Genomic DNA, 23,932 nt, shown 5'->3' with positions numbered 1-23,932 from the left:
ATAACAATTTTTTCTTGGCTTTCATTTTGAAACAGTTTGCAAGCATATCATATGTAACAACAGATGGAAGGACAGGATTGTATTTTTTTTTATTTTATTCTTTTTATGTTAATAAGGGCCCCAGCAAATACTTGGCTTGAGACTGAACATAAAATACAGAATTTTGCTTGAGTGTAAAATGTACTAAAAAGATAATTATTGTGTTTGTCATTTTGAAGACAATGACAACAGCAACATTAGAAACTCCCTGGAAGTCTACAGTAGCATTGATCTTAGTTGTGTTGGCTCTTGTCCCATCACACTCACACTCACGCAGCAGCAGCAGTATTACTGCAGAAGTGGGACATGTCCCAAGATAGTCTCCCTGTATGACACACGTCAGCCAGATTTACCCGTCCAGAACGCTAGAGGAATTGGTATAAATAGACCCGGACACACACCAGAACACACACCCACTACACTGTCATTCAATTCTTTTATTGCCTTGTTTAGGCCCATTTAACCCTGATCACCAGCTTACTATTGTAGAGACAATTCAGGACGCAGAAATGATCCCAGTGAATGAGTGAGTTCACAGTATATAGCAGAGCAATGGGAAGCACTCATTCTGCTTATTCTTGTATATATGACAAGCCACTGGGTTTGGTTGACCAAATTAGCTAATTAACATAATTAGTTACTGATAGGTCAGTTTATATTTGGACACTTTAATTTGAAGGTGTTCACATTCAAATTGAAGGGCGGTAGAGCTTAGGAATTACAGCTCTGCCATATGTAGCTCCATTTTTGTCGGGTTCACAGCATGTTGCAAAGGATTCATAACCCTCAAGAATGAAAAGGCCGCATCTGACTTTGCCAAAAACCATCTAAAAATGTCAGAGCAGTAGTGAGCATTCTTTGTCCAGATGATATTTAGATCAGCCTGCACTGGAATGACAGAAAGTGTAGAGAAGGCATGATGTGAAGCATTCTTTATCACTTGTAAAATAAGTCAGAGGCAGTGATGGGCATGCATAACTTCCAGTGGAACTGGGTCACTATCATTTGATGACGTGACAGCTGACAGGAGCAGCCGGAGAATTCGAAAGAATATAGAGCTCTGCTTTCTGCTCAGTCAGCCAAATGCCGCAAAGCTGACCAGGTGGTGCGTCGCAGTAAAGCTGGATAATGACCCAAAGACATGTGAAAACAGTCCTGGGGTCTGGGGTCGGTTTAATGGAATCTTTCAGTTTGCCAACCCTGAAATGGGGAAAAATGGGTTTTCCACTCCAACAAGAGAGGTATCGTAAATTCTGGGTCACTTATTCTGAACCTAACCTGGCAGGACGGCTTTAACAAACCCTTATTTTCTCCACTCCCACTGAGCCTAAGGAAGCTGATCGGCACACCTCATTTATACAGTCAATCAAAGCAGATAACAAAAAGGCATACATTTGTGTAAGTTTACTGTATGTCTTTAGAAATATCAAAATCCTGCATGCTTGCAGCTACTACGTAGTTTCATTATTCAACAATCTTTAACGTGAGCACTTTTGTATGTAAGGACTAATGTAAGGAAGTTATTGATACTGTTAAAATGAACGTTTTTGCTGCTTTTAAAGGCAGTGTAGATTTCAGAGGTCTTACTTCCAATATCTCTACACATCTCTATCTAAAAGCTCTTGGATTCCAGGTTAAATAGGTCCTGAATCCAAACTGGGAGCTGGTTCCACAGGAGAGGAGCCTGATTGCCTGAAGGCTCTGCCTCCCATTCTACTATTAAAAACGGCAGGAATCACAAGTAAGCCTGCAGTCTGAGAGAGAGGTGCTCTGTTAGGATAATATGGTACTGTGAGGTACCATACCCCGAATGCCTACCATGAATTCAAGCTTCACATTCACACCTGTGGCCAATTTAGAGTCTATGGACTCCATGTAACTATGAATTCATGTTGACCTTGGGTTTTGTAGGATGAAGTATAGGAATGTAAACCCCACTGCATAAACTACAAGTCTTATAGTTTAATAGTTGTCAGTATGCCCATGTCAGAACACTGTGGCTCTGTATACATGCATATAACTGTCAAATTATGTAAAATATGAAGATATTCTTTAACTTCTTTTTGTTTCCTTGTGCTCCTCAACATGCCAGAGTCAGCTGAGCTGCCTCTGAGTAGTTGTACAGCTGCATTTATTTTTACTCCACTCTGAGGGCAGCTGTGTCTGCTGCACAAATTCATCTTTTGAAGTTCAAGCAAAGATGCATTTGCTGAAAACAGCAGATGCTACACAGAGCCCAACTTTTTTTTTTTTTTTTTGGATGCCAGCCATATTTTATATTTAAGTGTGTTTCTGTCACGGCATCACCTGCGTAAGAAAACATCTTATCAAACTTTTTCTGGCCTGCTTTGTCAGTCCGCTCCGCTCATCCTTGCATCCCTGCCTGGCTGCCTGTCCACATCTTCACATCACTCTGCTCTTGGTAGCTGTGTTCTTGTAATCACATTTATTTAAAGATCTAAAGCATCTTGGACTAACACAAGGCAGACTCTGTGAACCGCACATCCTCTAAACCCAGTGAACCTGCTCGGTATGGCGTGCCATAGAAAGCTCAGAGTAGCAGAAGCAGAAAGTAGGCTACTGGGTTAGTCCATAATATATGATTGTCTCACGTAACTGCATCAGTAAGTAAGTTCATCAGGTGCAGTTTTTTTTTATTTTAGAAAGAAATATGTCATTCATAATTAGGGGGACTGTTTGCTTTTGTGTGTTTTTGGTTGATTCAGCATCTCATTTCACAATGTGTGTGTTCCAGCACTGGGAGGTGTTTAAGGTGATCACAGAAGTTTTCATCCTGGTTCCAGCTCTGGTTGGACTCAAAGGGAACCTGGAGATGACCTTGGCTGCTCGCCTCTCCACTGCTGTAAGAAAACCAAAGAGTTACATTTATCTGTTGTATGAGCATAAATCAAATTAAACCCTTAACTTCACAATCCTCTCATCCTCTAACGTAGGCTATTCAGCTGCTCAAATATATATAGTGTATCTACAACATCTATATGAATCACCTCGGTCTCATAATAAAGTTGACACTTGTGAGACTTATGCATTGCAACGTGTACAGTTGCTCCTGTGCTGCTGTTGATAGAATGTGATGTGTGCGCTGATGGGCTTCAGTGATTAAGAGCTTAAACCTTTTTTTTTTGTGATTCCACAATATCAAATGTGCTCGTTTTTCTAGTATTGTAACCTGTTAGTATTTACTACCAGTTACTAGTACCTATTAAATTATTTTAATTAAATTAAACCATTAAATGAAATTTCTGACCCTACATAGAAAATTGTTACAACAGTAATATTTTATATAGAGTATATGTATGCTGTTCAGCATGTTCAGGTCATCAGAATGACACTCAGATCCTGTTTTAGTACTCAGGCCTTTGCAGTTAGCACCATATTTTGCAGCTTTTATTTATAACTTGCCAGGAGCTCTTTGCCACAGTTATTTGGCTGTGGCAAGAAGGTCACCCACAGCCAATTACCTCCATAAGGGAAGACAGGTGCTGAGAAGCCAGGGGCTACTATGTGCTGGATAGTATCAGCACATCCAACCCATCAATGCATACACCCTACCGGCCATCAGATACCCAGCTGGAATAATAAGCTGGCCAAAGGAGGAGATAGATGCCACTGATGTCGAGAGACAAAAACTCACAACGCATGAAGGTCTCCACATAAAATCCAGCAGCCTGAGCAATGGAAAGAGGGAGGGCGAGGATTAGCGAGTGTCAGAGCCACAATCCAGGATCAAAGTAGGAGGATTCGGGAAAGCATCAGGAAGATGGCCCCCGAGATGAGCTGCTCTAAAAGCGCCTCAGGCAGCTGAAGGCAGGCAGGGATGAGGAACAGGAGGAGGAATTGTCATGGACGACCAAGCCCCAGCATGGGATGTACCATCAACAGATAGAGGAAGTGGCTGACATCAAGAAATCCTACCAGTGGTAAGAAAAGGCCGGCCTAAAGGACAGCACAGAGGCTCTGATCGTGACAGCACAAGAACAGGATATAAGCACCAGATCCGTAGAAGCAGGAGTCTAGCACAGCTGACAGGACTCAAGTTACAGACTCTGCAAAGGTGCCTTGGAGACTATCCACCACAAAGTAGCAGGAAAATACAAGCTGGGACAGCATACAAGTGGCTGGGATAGTGTATAGGAACGTCTGTGCCACATATGGACTAGAGGTCCTCAAGTCCACGTGGGAAACACCAGCAAAGGTGACTGAGAACAACAGGGCCAAGGTCCCGTGGGACTTTGAGTTCCAGACAGACAACCAGCTGCTGGCCAGTTGTTGTTGTTGTTGTTGTTGTTGTTAGAGAGAGGGCTGGGCATTTTGAGTACTGAGAACTACAGGGGTTGGACAATGAAATTGAAACACCTGTCATTTTAGTGTGGGAGGCTTCATGGCTAAATTGGACCAGCCTGGTGGCCAATCTTCATTAATTGCACATTGCACCAGTAAGAGCAGAGTGTGAAGCTTCAATTAGCAGGGTAAGAGCACAGTTTTGCTCAAAATATTGCAGAGCACACAACATTATGGGTGACATACCAGAGTTCAAAAGAGGACAAATTGTTGGTGCACGTCTTGCTGGCGCATCTGTGACCAAGACAGCAAGTCTTTGTGATGTATCAAGAGCCACGTTATCCAGGGTAATGTCAGCATACCACCAAGAAGGACGAACCACATCCAACAGGATTAACCCCTTAACTGGCAGCAAAAAAATCACCTGACAAAAACTACATAACACCCTCTGGTTATTATTGGCTCTGAACAACCCATTTCATAGCCTATTAACTGGCTGCGTCTGGTCCGCCGGCCGAATGAAGTGCATTTATATGGCAGGCTAGACCCGCCCATTTTGACTGACACCTCATTCGGCCAATCATGTTAAGAAATGGGTTTCCCAGAGCCAATAATACTCAGAGGGCGTCACGTAGCTTTGTCAGGTGATTTGGTGCAGCCAGTTACATGATTGGCCGAATGACGTGTCAATAAAAATGGGAGGGTCTAGCCTGCCATATAAAAGGGACTACAAACGGCCCGTCACCGGGCCCTTGCCAGTTAAGGGGTTAACTGTGGACGCAAGAGGAAGCTGTCTGAAAGGGATGTTCGGGTGCTAACCTGGATTGTATCCAAAAAACATAAAACCACGGCTGCCCAAATCACGGCAGAATTAAATGTGCACCTCAACTCTCCTGTTTCCACCAAAACTGTCCGTCGGGAGCTCCACAGGGTCAATATACACGGCCGGGCTGCTATAGCCAAACCTTTGGTCGCTTGTGCCAATGCCAAACGTTGGTTTCAATGGTGCAAGGAGCGCAAATCTTGGGCTGTGGACAATGTGAAACATGTATTGTTCTCTGATGAGTCCACCTTTACTGTTTTCCCCACATCCGGGAGAGTTACGGTGTGGAGAAGCCCCAAAGAAGCGTACCACCCAGACTGTTGCATGCCCAGAGTGAAGCATGGGGGTGGATCAGTGATGGTTTGGGCTGCCATATCAAGGCATTCCCTTGGCCCAATACTTGATGGGCGCGTCACTGCCAAGGACTACCGAACCATTCTGGAGGACCATGTGCATCCAGTGGTTCAAACATTGTATCCTGAAGGCGGTGCCGTGTATCAGGATGACAATGTACCAATACACAAAGCAAGACTGGTGAAAGATTGGTTTGATGAACATGAAAGTGAAGTTGAACATCTCCCATGGCCTGCACAGTCACCAGATCTAAATATTATTGAGCCAATTTGGGGTGTTTTGGAGGAGCGAGTCAGGAAACGTTTCCCTCCACCAGCATCACGTCGTGACCTGGCCACTATCCTGCAAGAAGAATGGCTTAGAATCCCTCTGACCAGTGTGCAGGACTTGTATATGTCATTCTCAAGACGAACTGATGCTGTATTGGCCGCAAAAGGAGGCCCTACACCATACTAATAAATTATTGTGGTCTAAAACCAGGTGTTTCAGTTTCATTGTCCAACCCCTGTATTTAGCTGTTCCTCAAAGATATGTTTTCCACACAAGACTTTTTCACGGCTGTAGTCGTCTTTGGCTTTGCATGTCTGTCCTGTTTTTAGTGTGGCATCTAATTTCACCAGGCCACACACGCTTTACCAGCCTGGTGTGGTAGTTTTATAGCACTTCTTTGACTCTTTGTTTTTTAAAGCTGGCAGGCGTATTACTACCACCTTCTGGCACAGTAGCACAGTAGCTCATTCCATAAACTCTTCAACCAGGAAGTCAAACCCTGGGGTTCAAGAATCTCTTTTGCAAGCATATCCTGGGCCAAGATACCTGCATGCTCTGTGATAGTGGGAGAAACTGCTGCCACAGAAAACCAGCACAACCACAGGAAAAACATGCAAACTCCACATACTGGATACTCTATAATTTATTATCCTGTCCCTCCTAAATGCAAGTACATTACTGGTTTACTCACTACATTTTTCTTTTGCCTGCTGGTAGATACCTGGTAACTGTTTCAGTAGTACTGGCATGTACAATAATATTCCAGCTCTAACTTAAAGCATCACGAAACATAAGTTCTTAAAAAATGTGTTTTTTAATGTCTGGCAGAGTTTTAGTAGAGCCTAATTAATTATTAACTGGGCTCATTTATCTGTTTATACATTATATGTGACAGCGTGACAGTGACAGTATATGTGAGGTCTGTGGTATCGCCGTGTTTACAGGCTAACACAGGCCAGATGGACGACCCTGATAAACAATGGACCATGGTGTGCAGCAATCTGGCACTCATACAGGTAAGGTATGCGGAGGAAATTAACACATAAAATATTAAAAGATAAAAGAATGGAATGGCACCATTAGTTTGGGAGTCCAGTCTTTAATTTGCTCTCTGTTTTCTGCATCAGTTTTCTGAATGTTAAATTGATTATTGTACTGTAGCTCAGTCTGACACTGCTGTTTCTGTCTCGGCAGGTTCAGGCTACAGTGGTGGGCTTCCTCGCTGCAGTGGCAGCAATTTGTTTAGGGGCGATTTCCAGAGGAGGTGTTGAACTGGACCAGGCAGCCGTCCTGTGTGCCAGCAGCATCACCACGGCCTTTGTAGCTGCTCTGTCTTTAGGTAAGTAAGGCGCGATGAAATGATTGATTTGGGAATTTGAATACCGCACAACAGTTACAACGTTTTACAATTATTTGGTCTCAGAAATCACAGCAGTATCATTTAACTCTTCATGGTAAGTTCTCTCCCAGCAGATGGTCTCACTAGCCTCTTTCCCAACAAACAGGGTTCCAGAGCTGGTGCCTTTATTTGAACTGTTAGGCGGGTTTTCTAACGCGGAAGCACTTGGTGCGCAACCAGAAAACGGGTTCAACTCCGGCCCCGCAAACTAGCTGGTCTCGAACCAAGAAGCAGCAGAAGGGCGTGACTCTGCCATCTCAACATCAAGTTTTCTGCCATATTACATGTGTATTACATGAGAAAAGCGAAGCGATTTTCACGGCTGTGAATTAGTTTGGGCTCTAAGGCTGAACTTGCTGCTTTGTATCAGTTCATATCACAGATAAAAGGACACAAAGTGCGTACTTGTCGTCTTGCTCTAATCGCTGTCTGTGTTTCCCTCTGTGCTGCACACAGATGCTGCAGTAGTTTGGTTTGGACCGTAAAACGTATTTGCAGCACAAGAAAGGGGAGTGTGTGCGCTTCGGCTTCCGTGTCCAGACGAGGACCCACCCACACTCATATGTAAAGGAGCAGTTCACAGAAACGCGGGCCCGTTCTTAAGCGTTTCGCCGATTCATTGAAACCAGCACTGGCACGAGCACCGGCTCTTCGGCGGTGGGAAAGTAGCAACTGAGGGTCAGGTGTCAAATCCAAAGCTGTGACTGTAGAAGAAGCAGATAAAACACACACTCCTGGCTACCAGCTGTACTCACATCTTTATGATGTTTGGATAATCAGGCTTTCATCAGGTGAAAAATCATTAAACACAGCAGCACCATCAGCACCTCCTGACAGCACAGGGACTTCCTGATTGGTGGTTTTAAGCCCACCTGTGTTTTTGGTCTCAATGATATTTGCTCAGTGAAGGTGTTAGAGCCGAAACTAACACGCAGTCAGTGGAGTTAGGTTAACTGGTGATTCTAAATTGCCCATAGGTGTGAACGGTTGTCTGTCTCTGTGTTAGCCCCGTGACAGTTTGGCGACCTATCCAGGGTAATTCTTCACCTTGTGATGAATATATTAAGAGTAAGATAGAAAAAAGTATCTCAATGTTGTGGAACAAATTTAATCAAGCAGTTTTTATCTGTGCACCTGTCCCTACGTTACCCCATCTCAGCATGCACAATAATCCATAATTCATGCTCACCTTTAATGTTCTGCTGTTAAGCAGAATTGTAAGGAAACTAAATTGTCCTTGTTTCATTTTATTCACAGCAGGTGGGAAACCTCTTTCCTGTCTCTCTTTTCTCTGTCATTTCAGTTTCTCTATAATTTTTTTTTTTTATCATACTCTTTTTTTTGCACAGAGCTCTAAACGCAGTCACTCTGTGAGGCAGGTCGGCGTGTTGACAGTTGTCTTTATTGATATAGAAAAACTAGCAAATTCTGGCTAAAAGCTTCCATGAGCATGATGTTGTTTCACAAACATGATGAAAGCTTTCTCACAGAAGAAGCTAGATTTGCTCCTTCTGTCTACGGCTGTACTTTTCCATTATCTTGATTGAAAGTGACAACATCCTCTTTTCTGTTTCTGTGCTTTCTCACTCGGATGTGCAGGCCTGGTGATGATCGGAGTGATCATCGGCTCCAGGAAAGTGGGAATCAACCCTGACAATGTGGCCACCCCCATTGCCGCGAGTCTGGGGGATTTGATCACCCTGTCCCTGCTGGCTGGGGTCAGCAGCACGCTCTATGAATATATAGGTGAGGAAAGAGCCGAGATAAGCTCTGGCGCTTGAGTATCAGTAGCAACCTTCTGACCTTGAGCTTGTTGGGTTTCACCAAAGTGGTTTGAGGATTTTTTTTTTTTTAACTCTGCCAAAAAGGTCACGTGATTGGTTCGGTTTGCCTTTTTTTTTTAAATCAGAAAGTTATGGACAGATTTCCATTAATATTTTTGCCAGAGCTGGGGTTGGTTTGGCTCAGAAGTGAATTTTGGAGTCTGTCCAGATCTGGATCCAGAATTTTTCTGAAGGATTTGTTACCAATGCAACATAGGACAAAACCGGCCAGTCTTTATTTTAATTATTTAATTCACGGCAATAAAATCAATTTCTAATTTTAAAAGAAGTGGTTTAATATTACTGACATAGGTCATTTTGGTGCATATGGACTTTTAGAGGAAAGATTTGACCGATTTTTTTTTCCAGTTTCTGCCAAAAGATGGCAGCAAAAGGCAGATTTTTCCATTCACTTCACTGTAGAGCAGCGCTCTTCAACTCCAGGCCTCGAGAACCCCTGTCCTGCAGGTTTTAGATGTGTCCCCAATCCAACACACCTGAATCAAATGGCTGAATTACCTCCACAGTATGCAGTCAAGTTCTCCAGAGTCCTGCTAATGACTTCTATATTTGACTCAGGTGTGTTGAAGCAGAGACACATCTAAAACCTGCAGGACAGGGGCTCTCGAGGCCTGGAGTTGATCATATCATTTTATTTATTCTTTGGAGATCATCAGTATAATAAAGTCTTTCTGTCTCTCTCAGATATATGGTACCTGTCGCCCCTGGTGTGTCTCATCTTCCTCTGTCTCATCCCAGTCTGGGTTTTGGTTGCCCGGCAGAGCCCTCAGATCAGAGAGGTCCTCCGCTCAGGGTGGCAGCCTGTAATAGTGGCCATGTCCATTAGCAGGTAAATACTCAAACCCTTGGACTAAAATAATAAATAATATAGGCAGCATTTTATATATGATTACGTTCCTTTTTTTTGTATGGCTCTTGCACAGACACACACTGGTACAGGCACATAAAAAAGAAAGTTTTCAGAGGACTCCATGCAGTTCTGTGAGTACTTACAAGTACTTATTGTTTCCATAGGACTAAGAGGGTGATTAGCAGTCAGGTGCTGTTAATCAAATGTATTTGATTAATTGATCATCAGCAAGTGTGACCATCTCTATAAAAGCAGAAGTTTGCTGCTCTGGAGCATTCAGGTGTACGTTAACACAGTGCCAAGGAGGAAAGACACCAGCAATTATTACTGCCCATTAATCTGGGAAGGACTATAAGGAAATTGCAGATTTGAAGACCATCATTCAATTAAATTAAATTCAGTTAAATTTTATTTATATAATCACCAAATCACAACAAAACAGTCACCTCAAGGTCCTTTATATTGTAAGGTGAAGACCCTACAATAGGGTCAGACCGTGCAATGCTCAGAGAAACAGCAAAAAATATTTCAGACTCTACAGGCTTCAATTAGCATGTTAGGTGTTAAAGTTCATGATACTACAATTAGAAACAGGCTGAACAAGTACGGTGGATTTGGAAGGGTTGTCAGGAGAAAGCCTCTTCTCTCTAAAAAGAACATGGCAGCATGACCTATGCTTGTAAAATTGCATTTGAGCAAACTACAAGACTTCTGGAACAATGTCGTTTGGACAGATGAGACCAAAGTAGAGATGTTTGGCCATAATGCACAGTGCCATGTATGGCAAAAGCCAAACACAGCATATCAGCACAAACACCTCAAACCACCGCACAGCGGTGGAGGGGTGATGATTTGAGCTTGTTTTGTAGCCACAGGACCTGGGTACCTTGCAGTCATTGAATTGAGCGTGAATGCCTATCTATACAAAAGTATTCTAGAGTCAAATGTGAGGCCAGCTTTCTGACAGCTGAGGCTCAGCTGAAATTGAGTCATGCAGCAGGAAAATGAAAAGCATAGCAGCAAATATTTAACAGAATGTCTGAAAAAGGAAAGAATCAAAGGTGCTGCAATGGTCCAGTCAAAGTCCTGACCTCAACCCATTTTAATGATGGTATGCTGCCAAAGGTGGTTCTTGAATCATGGGTTGTGCTTAGTTTTTCACAGGTCTGCACAGAGTTTTAACCATATGATATTTGGCTTTGCATAGGATAGAAATCATGACATGTAGCATGCATTGTGTTGTATTTTGGTGGGTAACTCAGAATGTAAACAGAATTTTTTAGCAAGTTATAGGAATCATTAATGGCTAGTAAGACACGTCACTGTTGTATATTCGTTGTTGTAAAAAAGGATTCTGGACTAACCTGATCGATTATCTACCGTGCAATATTGCAGCTAATCCATTTTCACTGTATTCTGTTCTGATTCAGTGACTCTGTCTGATTGGTGCTCTTTTCTTCTGTGACTTTTTTAGACTATTTTCTAGTTGCATGCTTCACTTTGTCTTTTGTTTTTCTTGTCCTCTGCTGTCTCTTTTTTCCGAGGACAAATGTTAGTATGTGCAGTGCTGTGAAAATGTTACCAAAAAATTTACCAAACTTGCCTGGCCCTATGTGAAAAAAAGTAATTGCCCCCTTTTCTTACATCATGAATTAACTGTGATTAACCAATTTTTTTGAAAGCTGAGTTCAGTTTCATTAGCCACATACAGGCCTAATTACTGCCAGACCTGCTGAATCAAGACATCACTTAAATAGAACCTGTCTGATAAAGTGAAGCAGGCTAAAAGATCTCAAAAAGTAACACACTCATTGACATCTATCAGTCTGGAAAAGGTTACAAAGTCATTTCTGAGGCTTTGGGTCTCCAGTGAACCACAGTGAGAGCTGTTCTCCACAAATGGAGAAAACCTGGAACAGTGGTGAAGCTTCCCAGGAGTGGTCGACCTACCAAAGTTACTCCAAGAGCGCATCAACAGCTCATCCAGGAGGTCACAAAAGAACCCAGAACAGCATGTAAAGAACTGCAGGCCTCAGTTAAGGTCAGAGTTCATGATTCAACAATAAGAAAGAGACTGGGCAAAAATGGCATTCATGGGAGAGTTGCAAGGAGAAAACGAAAGCTCGTCTCACATTCGCCAAAAAACTGTCGTGTGAGCGGTGTGGCAGGCAGAGTGGACCCAAATGCAGGACTCTGAAGGCAAACTGAGTTTAGATAGTGGCTTTATTTCTGATACACACAGAGGCACAGCACTTACAACAAAACTTAAACCAACAGGCAGACAGGAAAACTGGACCAAAATCCACACCTCCATGAGGGAGGACGCGATAAGCAACAGAAAAACACTGAGGCTTAAATACACACAGGAGGTGATTCGGGAGAAAGGAAACAGCTGGGGAACACAGGGCACAGGTGAACAGAATCTGACTAAACAGAGGAAGCAAAACCAAACACAAAGCACAGGGAAAACAAACGCAGACCAAACATAACACGAGGAATAGAATAGATAAGAGACCAGAGACAAACGGACACTGGAACACCAAGACGTGGGAAGACAAGAAGGGATACAATAACTATGCTAAACTCAAAACTATAACAAACTGAGAATCTTTACTATAAGAAAACTAATAACCACAATCAGCGATATAACAAAAACGTAACCAAAAGAACATTAAACACTGGGCCACCGGCCCAGGACCGTTACAGAAGCATCTTGATGATCCCCAAGACTTTTGGAGAAATGTTCTGTGGACTGACGAGACAAAACGTGAACTTTTTGGAAGGTTTGAGTCCCGTTACAAAACCAATTCAGTATTTCATGAAAGAGTCTAACACGGTGGGGGTAGTCTGATGGTCTGGGGCTGCTTTGCTGCTTCAGGACGACTTGCTGTGATTGACGGAACCAGGAATTCTGTTCTCTACCAGAAAATCCTGAAGAAGTATGTCCGGCCATCGGTTCATGCCTTGAAGCTCAAGGGCACTCAGGTTATGCTGGAAAAAAATTATGTGAAACACACCAGCAAGTCCACCTCTGAATGGCTCATGTAAAACAAATGTAAGATTTTGGAGTGGCCTAGTCAAAGTGTAGACTCCTATTCAGATGCTTTGGTATGACCATAAACAGGCCATTCATGCTGGAAAACCCTCCAATGCAGCTGAATTAAAACAATTCTGCAAAAAAGAGTGGGCCAGAATTTCTCCACAACGATGGGAAAGACTCACTGCCAGTTATGGCAAACGCTTGATTGCAGTTCTTGCTGCCAAGGGTGGCACATAAAGTTATTACTGTAGGTTTAGGGGCAATTACTCTTTCACACAGGGCCAGGTAGGTTTGGACGACTTTTTCCCCTCCCTTAATAAATGAAATCATTATTTAAAAACTGTATTTTGTATTTACTCTGGTTACTTTTGACTAATATTAAAATTTGTTTGACGATCTGAAACATTTAAGTGTGACAAATACACAACAAACTAAGAAATCAGGAAGGGGGCAAATAACTTTATCACAGCACTGTATATACAGCAAATGAGTATATATTGTTTTGCTATGTTGCAATTGCCTTTGTGTTTGTGACTTCCAGCTTTGGAGGCCTTATACTGGACAAGACAGTGAGTGATCCCAACTTCGAGGGCATGGCTATCTTTACTCCTGTCATTAATGGTAAGCAGGTCTCTAAAACTAAATGGTGCCACGTGTAATAATCACCTGAACATTTCTGTACAAATGTCTGAACAGTAGTTTATTGCACTGTTACTTAACTCAAGGTTAAGTAAGGTAAAGAGCTGAGGCAGGATGTGGGAAGACAATATCTGAGATACATGTAATATTAATGGAATTGAATAAAGTGCTCCTTTAAAAATCAATCTTAAGCTTAAAATAAGCCAATAAGTAAGCTTTTATTTATTTAATTTTATTTATCTGGTGGTTAGATGGCATGTTCTTAACTACAAACATTCCTTTGAGTCAGATACACTTCAGCCTGCTCCTTGTGTTCTTCATGCATGAGTTTGAGCATCACATTAAAAACTGATTTAACAGCACAGTGCACCTCTCAAGGCACAATTGTAATATTTCTGAGTTCACCGGGATTTGGTTGAGTGCATCTAAAATCCTCATCTGCATACTTAGACTTGATCAAAGGATTTCTTTTATTGATTTCCTGCCAGGAAGCTGGAAACTCTGTAGGCTGTAAAGCACTGCAGTAACTAGTTGTGTTGTTAGAGAAAAAAAACTGAAACCCAGAAAATAAATGCAAAAGAAAAGAGTTACAGATAATATAATGTATATATATATATAAACTTTTTAATTTTTTTTTAAGTACCCTGTTGAGAAACTGATTGTTAATCTTTGGAGCGTGGCCCATCCAGTGTGGCTGGATATCGATGATTTTCCCTACAAAATCCTTTTTTAATTTAAAAGCTAAAGCCATTTTTCTGACAATATTAAAATCTTGTCTCAATACAAGAAGCAGGATAAGAACTTACTCAAGTAAGATTCAGAATTTGGCAACAATGTTGTTTATATTCAGCACCAATGCACTGAGAACATGTTATGCAATACCAACAGGATGGGAGGGGGGACATTTGGAACAGTCTAAATTACCGTGCATGATGACCTCCTCTCAAATAATCAGTTTTTCTTTTTCTTTTCACATGGATTTGATTTGGCATTGTGAAATGAACTGAAACCAGCTGCTGGTGGGAAACCTGTCAAAAATCATATGCAATGCTTCGGAAAATGTTCAGCTCTAATGTTAAAGTATACATGGTTTGAAGTTAATGGGCTAAAACCTGAAGAACGGCCAAAATGCCCTGGAAATGAAGCCTTAAAACCACTGGAACATTTTGAGTACTACCAGCTTTTTCCTGATGCTCCAGAGCCATGATGTAAAGGCATCAGACGGCTTTCGTGCATCTTTTGGAAACTCCATTTTTCTGGTCTCAATAGGGAAAGCTGCATTTTGCTTTATCAGAGTTCTCCTTGTAATCAATGAAATGCAATATTTGTTGATTGAAAATGGAAACAATGAAGAATAAATCCAACTTCTCACACATTTGACCAACTAATGAAAGCTGAACAGCCAATTGGTTCTAAATTATAGACTGTAGCTAAAAAATGGGCCCAGCCACCATGACATCACCTATTGGTTTATGGACTTCTGCGTTAAAGCCTGAACTTTGGTTTCCAGGCTGTTGCTTTCTTGTTTCATTTTTTTCATATTTAGAAAAAAAACTGCATGTCATCAGCTAACCACTTGGGAACTCGTAGCGAAAAACTAGTAGCTATAACTGCCTGCTTTCTGCACCCACCTGTGACATAAATCAGCCACACCCTTAATTATACAGAACTTAAAGTCTTAATACCATTTAAGCAGGTAATAATACGGTGCCAGTAAGTCAAGCATCAACCTCTGGGGTTAAAATAAATAAATAATCTAAGCTAATAAAGATGTGCTAAAAACTGCAGTTCATCTAGTGGCCACTTGAAGCATATTTAAAGTCTAGTACAAAAAAACATTTTTAGCCTCTATAAAGAGCTAGAGTCGAAGCCAGTATTAGCTCATAGCTTAGCACTCCAGCCTCCAAATATGGTCACTTCTGGCTGCAGAAAACAACCATGGAGGCAGAACGCTGACATCGAGGCATAAAATGAGCGACGTCATGATGGGTACACCCGTATATTCTGTATATCAGCTCATCTAAAAAAAATATTGAAAAAGTTGTTTGTTTGTTTTTTCATTATTTAATTCAAAAAGCTAAATTCTTTATATATTCTGTATTCGGTGCATGTAAAGTGAAATATACTGCTCAAAAGAATAAGGAACATTTTTTTAATCAGAGTTTAGCATCAAGTCAGTTAAACTTGTGGGATATTGATCTGGTCTGTTCAGTATCGGAGGGGGTTGTTAATCAGTTTCAGCTACTTTGGTGTTAATGAAATTAACAACAGGTGCACCAGAGGGGCAACAATGAGACAACCCCGAAAACAGGACTGTTTTACAGGTGAAGGACACACATTTTTTTTTCTAGTTTTCTTTTCATTTTGATGATTATGGCTTTTAAAAAACAGAATAAAAAACAGAACTCCAGTATCTTCATTTTGTTAGATCAATCAAAAAATGATTTACCTTATAGAAATGTCCAGCTTTTGAAACGCCTGTTCATTTATACACTTAATACATGGTTGGGGCTCTTTTAATGCAGCGTGGCATGAAGGCATCAGCTCGTGGAACTGCTGGGGTGTTATCGAATCCCATTTTTATAGCGGCCTTCAGCTCATCTGTACTTTGGCCTTGATGTTCCTCGTAGAGATTCTTTGTAGGGTTCGGCTCAGGTGAGTTAGCTGGACAGCTGCACACAGTAATAACATGGTCAGCAAACCATCTACTAGCAGTTTTGTCCATGTGGGCAGGTGGCTCACCCTCCACCCGCCACGCTCCTCCACGTCCTCCATCCTCCTGGAGGATGTGAACGAACGTCATGTGGAAAACCGTCAAGTCAACAGTCTTCCCCATGATTGTGGCTGTGTGTATTACACGAGAGCGAGCGATACATGGCATTTATACTGTTTGAATAGTAATTTTCTCAAACTCATTGATGCACTAGTGCAGTCTATACCACAGAAATGGCAGTGAGAGCAGAGCAATCATCACTGTTAGTGATTTGCTGTGAAAGCTAAACGGAGGTTAAAAAAAATGTCTGAATGTTTGTAGTTACTCTGTGCACATAGAGAGCTGATCTTTATTTTCTAATGTGTCTCTAATTTGTGTAATAATGAAAAATGCACCGCAACACAGAGAAGTGGAGGCAAAGAAAGTGGCAGCCTTCAGGCTGAGTGGTTTGGCTGTGAGGTGATGCGTGCAGAGACCCGCTGAGTATAGGAGAGAAGTCGACGTAAACCACTAATGATGCACACCCGCTGTGCTGGCACAACTCACAGGACCTTGAATAACCACCGATCCTCCCTGTCACTGCTTCTCATTTTGTTTCTACTCATCTTCCTGTTGTTTCATAATCTTCCATTTCTCTTTGTGCCACACTGATAAATTCTAAATTTCCAGTCTGGTTTAAATTTCCTATTCGCCATCACCGGCTTATAAATATAATCAGTATTTTGTTTTCCTCAGAGTTCCCCCGAGTCTCTTCCATGCTGATGGCATCTGTGCCTTTTTTTTTGTGGGGCTAAGTACTAGGAAAGGTGTTTGGTATAACTGAGTTAGTAACTGTCAGCTCCAGATGAAAATGGAGTGTGAAAAGCGGCGGGATCTGGAAAAGTTGTTTTGGATTCAGTCGAAATGCGGCTCATTTCAGCCAGAAAGGAAAAACTCTTATCTTTGCTTCTATTGTTTAACCCATCTGGAGCACATTAGAAATCAGAAAATGGCTCATCAAACAGCTCGGGCTCAACCAATATTGACACAGATTCAGTCAGAAACAATTTCTATGCCAGAATCTGAATCTGACACATAATGATTTTTGCAGCCAGAGTCACATTTTGGTGTTGCAGCCTTATGGCGTTCCATATGCATGTGCAGCTGCCCTCCACACTTTCTGATGTTTAATGTGGAGGGGTTTTTTTTCTTTGTTTTCTTTGTTTTTTTTTTTCATCGCTCTTATTTTTCAGTTACTGTGACTCGAATGGTCAGGATTTAGCTACACTTTGGTCTGTGAGCTCGCTGTAAACCCTGTCCGGATCACAGCTGTGCCAAGAGTGTGTCATTACTTTGCCTAATGTGTCTGCAGGCGATTATAAATGAGATTAAGCTTCACTAAAGCTCTATTTACTGTTCCTTGTGGGAAAGAACTTTGTGTTTCAGCTGATTACGATGATACAAAATGAATAGCAGCTTTGTCAGACATTTGCAGTGGCTTGTTTAAAGTAGTCATTTCTATAGTCTTTCACTCAGCTGGTCTGTCCTCTGTTGTCTCTCTGTGCATAGGAGTGGGTGGCAACTTGGTAGCCATCCAGGCCAGCAGGATCTCGACCTACCTGCACTTCTGGAGCATCCCAGGGGTGCTACCCTACAAGATGAGGCAGCACTGGCCCAATCCCTGCATCACCTTCTTCTCCTCAGGTAACACTGCCATGCTGTGAAAGCTATGAACCTCAAATCGAAAATATTTAAGGGAGCTAAATTTGAACTTCCTAACAGGCGTCGGTAAAAACACACATTCTACTCCACATTTAAAACTGCTCTAGTTAATATTTACATATAAATGATGGATCAAGTGACCATAAACATTGTGAAAATGTCCATTTGCAGTTACAAACCAACAGAAAGTGATCGCTATCTCTGCAGTTCACACAGTGATTTCAGCTCATTGTTTTTAACTTTGTGTCTCACCGTCAACATCGTCGTCATTTTTAGCCAAAAACAGCGTGGCTAACCGAACAGCAAACAGCTAGCTGGTGAGAAGAGCTGAAAGGAGAGCGAATGTTAGACTTGATGCGCTACACTGGAAAGAAAAGACTTCTAATTTTGCTAATGTTAATCAGAGTCTGCAGAATGTGTAAAAAGTCAGCTGTTGATGTCCAGTTAGCTGAAACAACTGTAAGAGGTGGTGGTACCAACCATGTGGTGGTCTCAGCTTCTTTTTCTGCCCCCAAGTGGACAAAAAGTAAAATAATGCAGATTACTGATTGTTGTTTTTGTGCTCATATCAAGTTAGAGGAAGATTTGTCATTAAGATAGACTAGAAATACCTCAGCTGGAGCCAAAACATTAGTAATAAAGAGCTGTGCATGGTGTATTTGATAACCAACGGCACCATTTTCTGTCTCCCAGGGGTCAACTCGAAGTCAGCACGGGTGCTGCTGATGCTGGTTATACCCGGTCACCTGGTCTTCCTTTACGCCATCTCTCTGCTACAGGGAGAGGAGGCTCCTATCACCATAGCCTTCACTGTCTGCTACCTGTGTGCTGCTCTGCTACAGGTACACTGATTCAGCCCCATGTTCACTGTAAGAAATCAATTAAGAGTTTCCTGTTGTCGGCAGCTAACACTGAGGGGTTTCTCATGAACTCGTTAGCCCTCAGCTGACCCTTAATTTTCCCATGACAGTTTGATACAGACTGTGAAAACCAGTCATCAGAAGGTACATTATAGACTTAGAATTTGTACAGTCTGATCAAAATGGCCACAACCACCTCTTACCTAAGTGTGAAATGACCCATACCAGGTGTGTGTGCTTCAGCAGCTTGCTGGGATGAAGATTTGTTCCAGGACAGAGCAGAAAGTACACCGCAATCCCTGGCACAACATCATCTCAGCTGCTGTGTGTTTGGAAAATCAGAACAGAACAGAATTAGATTTTCTGTCCTTTGGTACCAAGTCAATGACTGCCACTCTCAGTAATCTCTTGGAGGTTCATGAAGGTGTCAGATTTCCTAACTGCCCAAAAGTTGCCTTCCTTTCTTGGAAGACCCACAGGAGGCTATCAGTTGATCTCTGATTTCGTCTGATAATTTAATGCTTTAAGCAGTCCATTTAAACCGTGTAATCATTTAACCATCACTTTTAGGTATGCATTCTAACCATTTTTCCAAGCATTTGTCCACTGTTTGTAGGCTGTTGCTTGGGGTAAATCAGAGGGTGCTGCACCAAAAACATCCTAGTGATTGCTTTGTCCCTCGCAGACTGCTGTGGTCACCCATAGTTTACACTGAAGATACTTATCTGCACACAGTCGCTAACTAACCACCGAGTGGCGGTTAAACTTAAAAAAGTGCACCACAAACACCACAAGCAGAGACCATTCGCCGTAAAACTTATGTCACGAGCTGCATCCACACCGGACGCGAACGGGTGACCAGAGAAAATGAAATTCCGCGACTTCAAACAACTACAGGCGGAATAACCATTGGCAACGGGAAGTGGGCAGCACCTGAGATAAACTTTTCTCAAGTTCCTGTTATTTTTAGCTGTTTTAGCCACTTATTTATTACCCCTAACAACTTCAAACTAGCTGCTGTTCCAATAACTGTTTATTCAACAATTGATGCAGTACATTTAACAGTGTCATCTATTTGGTAATTATTTGATGCTATTTTATTTGTCCAACAGTTTGAGCTAACAGTTAATATTTAAATCACTGTTACTTATTATTATTATTATTAATTCAACAATGTGCCCGTTACCTTTGATTAATCTCAACAATTTGTCTACTACTTTGGAGTGAGGTTGTTTATTTAAACTGTTTGCTTGTTATTTTTCACTGATATTTCCCAATTACTTTTAGGTGCTATTTCAACCATATTTTGTTAACCATTAACTATTTTAACAGCATACCTATTACCTTTAGCTAACAATTCAGCTTCTGGATTATGTGTCCACTACTGTGAGCTACTCTTTTAACCATTAGCTAACTTTGCATATAGTCCAGTTGTGCATCCCTGTAGTCACTTTGTTTGGATGCTCACAGCCTATTTGTCTTCTCTCTCTCCAGGTGGCCATCCTCCTTTATGTTGCTGACCTAATTGTCCGTTTGATGTGGCGACAGAGTCTGGACCCTGATAACTTCTCCATCCCATACTTAACTGCCCTGGGGGACCTGTTAGGCACCGGCTTCCTGGCTCTCTGTTTCCGCTGCGTGTCACTGGTTCAGAGCCTGGGTCTATAATTTTATTTTTTTTTTCATAAACCACTGAACTTTCATTACACCAATTTTGCTGCATTAACAAAAATGCTTTTGATTGGACAATAAAGCATTTTTGGATCTTTCCCACCGCGCCTGAGCAATCCGTCTTTGTCACAAATTCAAACCTTTACACTGATGGAGGTACAGCAGTGGTGACACCCGCACCCACCTATTTCCACCCACCCATCCATCTGGGTGTAGGTTTTTCTGCTTGGACACATCCATTTAAAATTTAGCAACCAATCAAATTCTGTCCTTCAGATCATGTACTACATTATTTTGAATTTATGTTTACAGTCATTCCTCTTTTTTCTGTTTAATTTTCCTGCTAATTGGAGTTTGGTCCGTGTGTGGTTACCCTGTGTAGAATATGTAGCAACTTATCACAGTGGCAAAGCAACATGACGACTAATTTATTTAACTAATGGCTAGAACAAATAGACTTAAAGGAGCCCGCGTTTGGGTGTGCTGCACTATGCATTAATATTGGAGGCTATAGAGGGTGATATATATGTCGCACACTAACTGGAATATAAAATACACGGGTAATGTTTTATATTCTCATGATAACCGTCCTATCATCATAATCCACAGAATGTACTTTACAAGGACTCTAATAACTAAAATGGACATTTTCATAAGTCTTTCTGCTGATTCATATTTTTTGCGATACTCAGACAGATGGATAGACAGAGGTAACATTAAATGTTTGACATCTATAAATGTTTGTGTTCACAATGCTGAGCACTCTGTTCCTAAACACAGAGGCCTGAAAATGTGTGCACACCTTTCACCACCTGTGTCACCGTCTCAATATTCAGAAAGTATTCTGAAATATTTTATTGATACTTGTGAACTTTGTGCTGCCACATAATTTAAAAAAAAAAAAAAAAAAGCAAACTGATGCAGAAGATTTGTGGAGCTGCTTCGGGAATTCTCTCACTACTTGATATTAACAGTCCCTTTAATGGAGGGTCAACAAAGCCTTACTATTCATTATGATGTTTTTCAGAACCATAAAACCTCATCATTACTGCAGTGACTGCATATGTACATGCACATTTTGTGTGTCTTCAACCAGAAAGTCAGTAACGGTAAGTCTTTGCACAAATTTGACTTCTAAATCATTTTTAAGCTCAGTTTCTGACCAAATCCAAAACTCTCCTTCAACTCCAGTTCTTGGTCAGTCTGTCTTGATTTCCTTGATTTTCTTTGTCTTGTCTTCAAATCCCAGGATAGTAGACTTAAGAAATATTCCACTCTCGTGGACACGGTTAAGCCCCTCTGGGACAATTTTGTGTGTAACTGGTGTCACATTCAGCCTGAATTCACAGAATCCCTTTTAATTCATGTTACATTTAAAGTCATCATATTCTTCATATTCAAACTTTGCATATTTTAATTCACAGTAAAACACAAAGGATATAAAACGTCAAAAATATTTGGGTGACTAAAACAGACTGGCCTAGACCCTGTTTTCTTGTCATCATACCTGTTGTAAGTCTTTGAGTTTACATATCTCAAAATAACACTGAAATGTGTTTCTTTTTTTTTTGAGTATGCCTCAAAACAACCCGTCTTCTGAATGACTATTTACATGAGGTACTGCAGTGTTAATAGTTCTTTGCTAAAAGCTTTTATTGTAACACTGTTCAGCACTACATAGAAAAGAACTATTCTGTAGACGTGTACTACTTGAATCCCAGTTTAGTCGTCTGAGATCAGTGTATTATTTGTGATACTGTGAGATTTAGACCACAGATAAGGTTGTGTTGTACCAGCACACAGGTCTGTCTTAGCCAGAGTTGGTGAGGGGCTGGATGATACGACTTAAAATCTGTCATTAACTAATCACACATTCACATAACAATAAATGTGAATATTACCATTTCATGAAATTTGTTACTGACATTATTGTGACTGACTACAGAATTTTCTCTGACCCAAAGAGGACCCTCGCATACTTGCAGACTACTGCACCAAATGGTGAAAAAATTGCAATCACAGGTAAAAACATGGAAGCATTACTTGAACATTTAATTTAGTAGTTTTAGAAATATTTGCACCAATACACCAATACCCCATTCACAATGCTGCCTTTTATCTCAGATAAATGCTAAGCTATAGGGTAGACTGTAAAATGGAACAAGCTAACTATTCAGCTGTTGCAAAGGCAAGCCTAAGAGCTAATCGCTGTGATATGAACTTTAAATAGAGCAACACTATCTAGCTTGCGACTAACATAACCTAACACCTAATAGCTATAGCTCAAACTGTAAAATAGCACAAGCTAAATATTCAGCTGACTGAGGCAAGATAGCACTTGCTAATTAAAGCAAATTAGAGCAATAATAACTGTTTAGCTTACCACTAAAATAAGCATAGTTACACAGGCATAGAGACCAGTCTGCAACCATCTGGCACCCACCAGTACTGAGAGAAAGATGTATATTTCCCAACTGTTTGTGGATGGTTGTTGGCAGCCCTGTTCACACCGGCCTAGAGATCAGTCAGTGACCGCCAGTGTGTGTTGTATGACTAGTTGGTGAGTAATTTCTGGAGGTTGCTGGTAGTCACTAGCGTGAAATTGGCTGCATTGAGGTTTGCTGCTGATTTGGTCACTAGCAGATTGCAACACTCTCCAGCAGTTTGTATGGAAGATGCCGATTTGTCTGCAAACTATTCATCAAGCAGTAATGAAACTGGGACATATGACGCTATCCGGAAATAGAGGTTGTTAGGAAGTCGCCAACGGGTCTCCAAGCTTGTGTGAATAAGGCCTGCTAGCTATAGCTTAAACACTGTAACCGAACACAACTAACTGCTAAAGTAATGCCTGCTAGCCTAATAGCTCAACTTGGCTAACTGCTAAGTTGAGCAGTGGCTTTAAATTTTGAGTGGTATTAAGTGTTTTCATGTAGCTCTTCACAAGAAAGCAAACCTCAATTTTATCCCAATCCCCCCAAATATAGTGTATCATCCAGCCCTGTTGGATATCATGGAGAGATGAAAAAAAAAGAACATGACTGCAAACTTGCACTGTGTTTTATTAGTAGTCTGAAGTTGCCTTGAAATCAAAATTAATGTCAACTGTGTTGTAACTAAAACCATCTTAATGTTAAAAAAAAGAACCTGTATTTAAATGTTGCCGTGGTCCCTTCTCTTTTGCTTTGTGTTGGTCAAATCTTGTACTGTACATCAATGTTGACACTGCCACATTATGACTTTAGGGCCTTTTTAAAATGCCTTTGTTTTCTAGTTTTGCTGTGTTCACTGTCACCTGAACTTCCATACCTACATTGTGTTGTCTTAGGTGTCTGGTTTATGAAATCAAAAATGTTTGGTGAGTGTTAATGTGTTTTTGTGGCCGTGGACAGTTCTATTTTAATAAAAACCGACAGAGTGATAATGT

The 23,932-nt window shown here is 41.3% G+C and overlaps 1 protein-coding gene across 4 annotated transcripts in view; it reads left to right on the top strand.

The window, feature by feature from the left end:
* Nucleotides 1–23,929, top strand: part of LOC115782897 (solute carrier family 41 member 3-like) — a 33,828-nt gene extending 9,899 nt beyond the window's left edge. For all 4 annotated transcript variants that reach the window (XM_030733397.1, XM_030733396.1, XM_030733398.1 and 1 more), the window contains 9 exons: nucleotides 2,795–2,902; nucleotides 6,733–6,804; nucleotides 6,983–7,127; nucleotides 8,787–8,933; nucleotides 9,716–9,860; nucleotides 13,463–13,542; nucleotides 17,822–17,956; nucleotides 18,668–18,816; nucleotides 20,329–23,929. In XM_030733397.1, the coding sequence (XP_030589257.1) occupies nucleotides 2,795–2,902; nucleotides 6,733–6,804; nucleotides 6,983–7,127; nucleotides 8,787–8,933; nucleotides 9,716–9,860; nucleotides 13,463–13,542; nucleotides 17,822–17,956; nucleotides 18,668–18,816; nucleotides 20,329–20,502 (1,155 nt within the window). In that variant the 3' untranslated portion in view covers nucleotides 20,503–23,929. The remainder of the gene's footprint in view (nucleotides 1–2,794; nucleotides 2,903–6,732; nucleotides 6,805–6,982; nucleotides 7,128–8,786; nucleotides 8,934–9,715; nucleotides 9,861–13,462; nucleotides 13,543–17,821; nucleotides 17,957–18,667; nucleotides 18,817–20,328) is intronic.
* Nucleotides 23,930–23,932: the final 3 nt, after the last annotated feature.

This window comes from Archocentrus centrarchus, chromosome 7 (genome assembly GCF_007364275.1).
Source record: "Archocentrus centrarchus isolate MPI-CPG fArcCen1 chromosome 7, fArcCen1, whole genome shotgun sequence".
Taxonomy (NCBI): Eukaryota; Metazoa; Chordata; class Actinopteri; order Cichliformes; family Cichlidae; genus Archocentrus; species Archocentrus centrarchus.
Note: the sequence above shows the minus strand (reverse complement) of the source record. Positions and strands in the feature narration are given on the sequence as shown.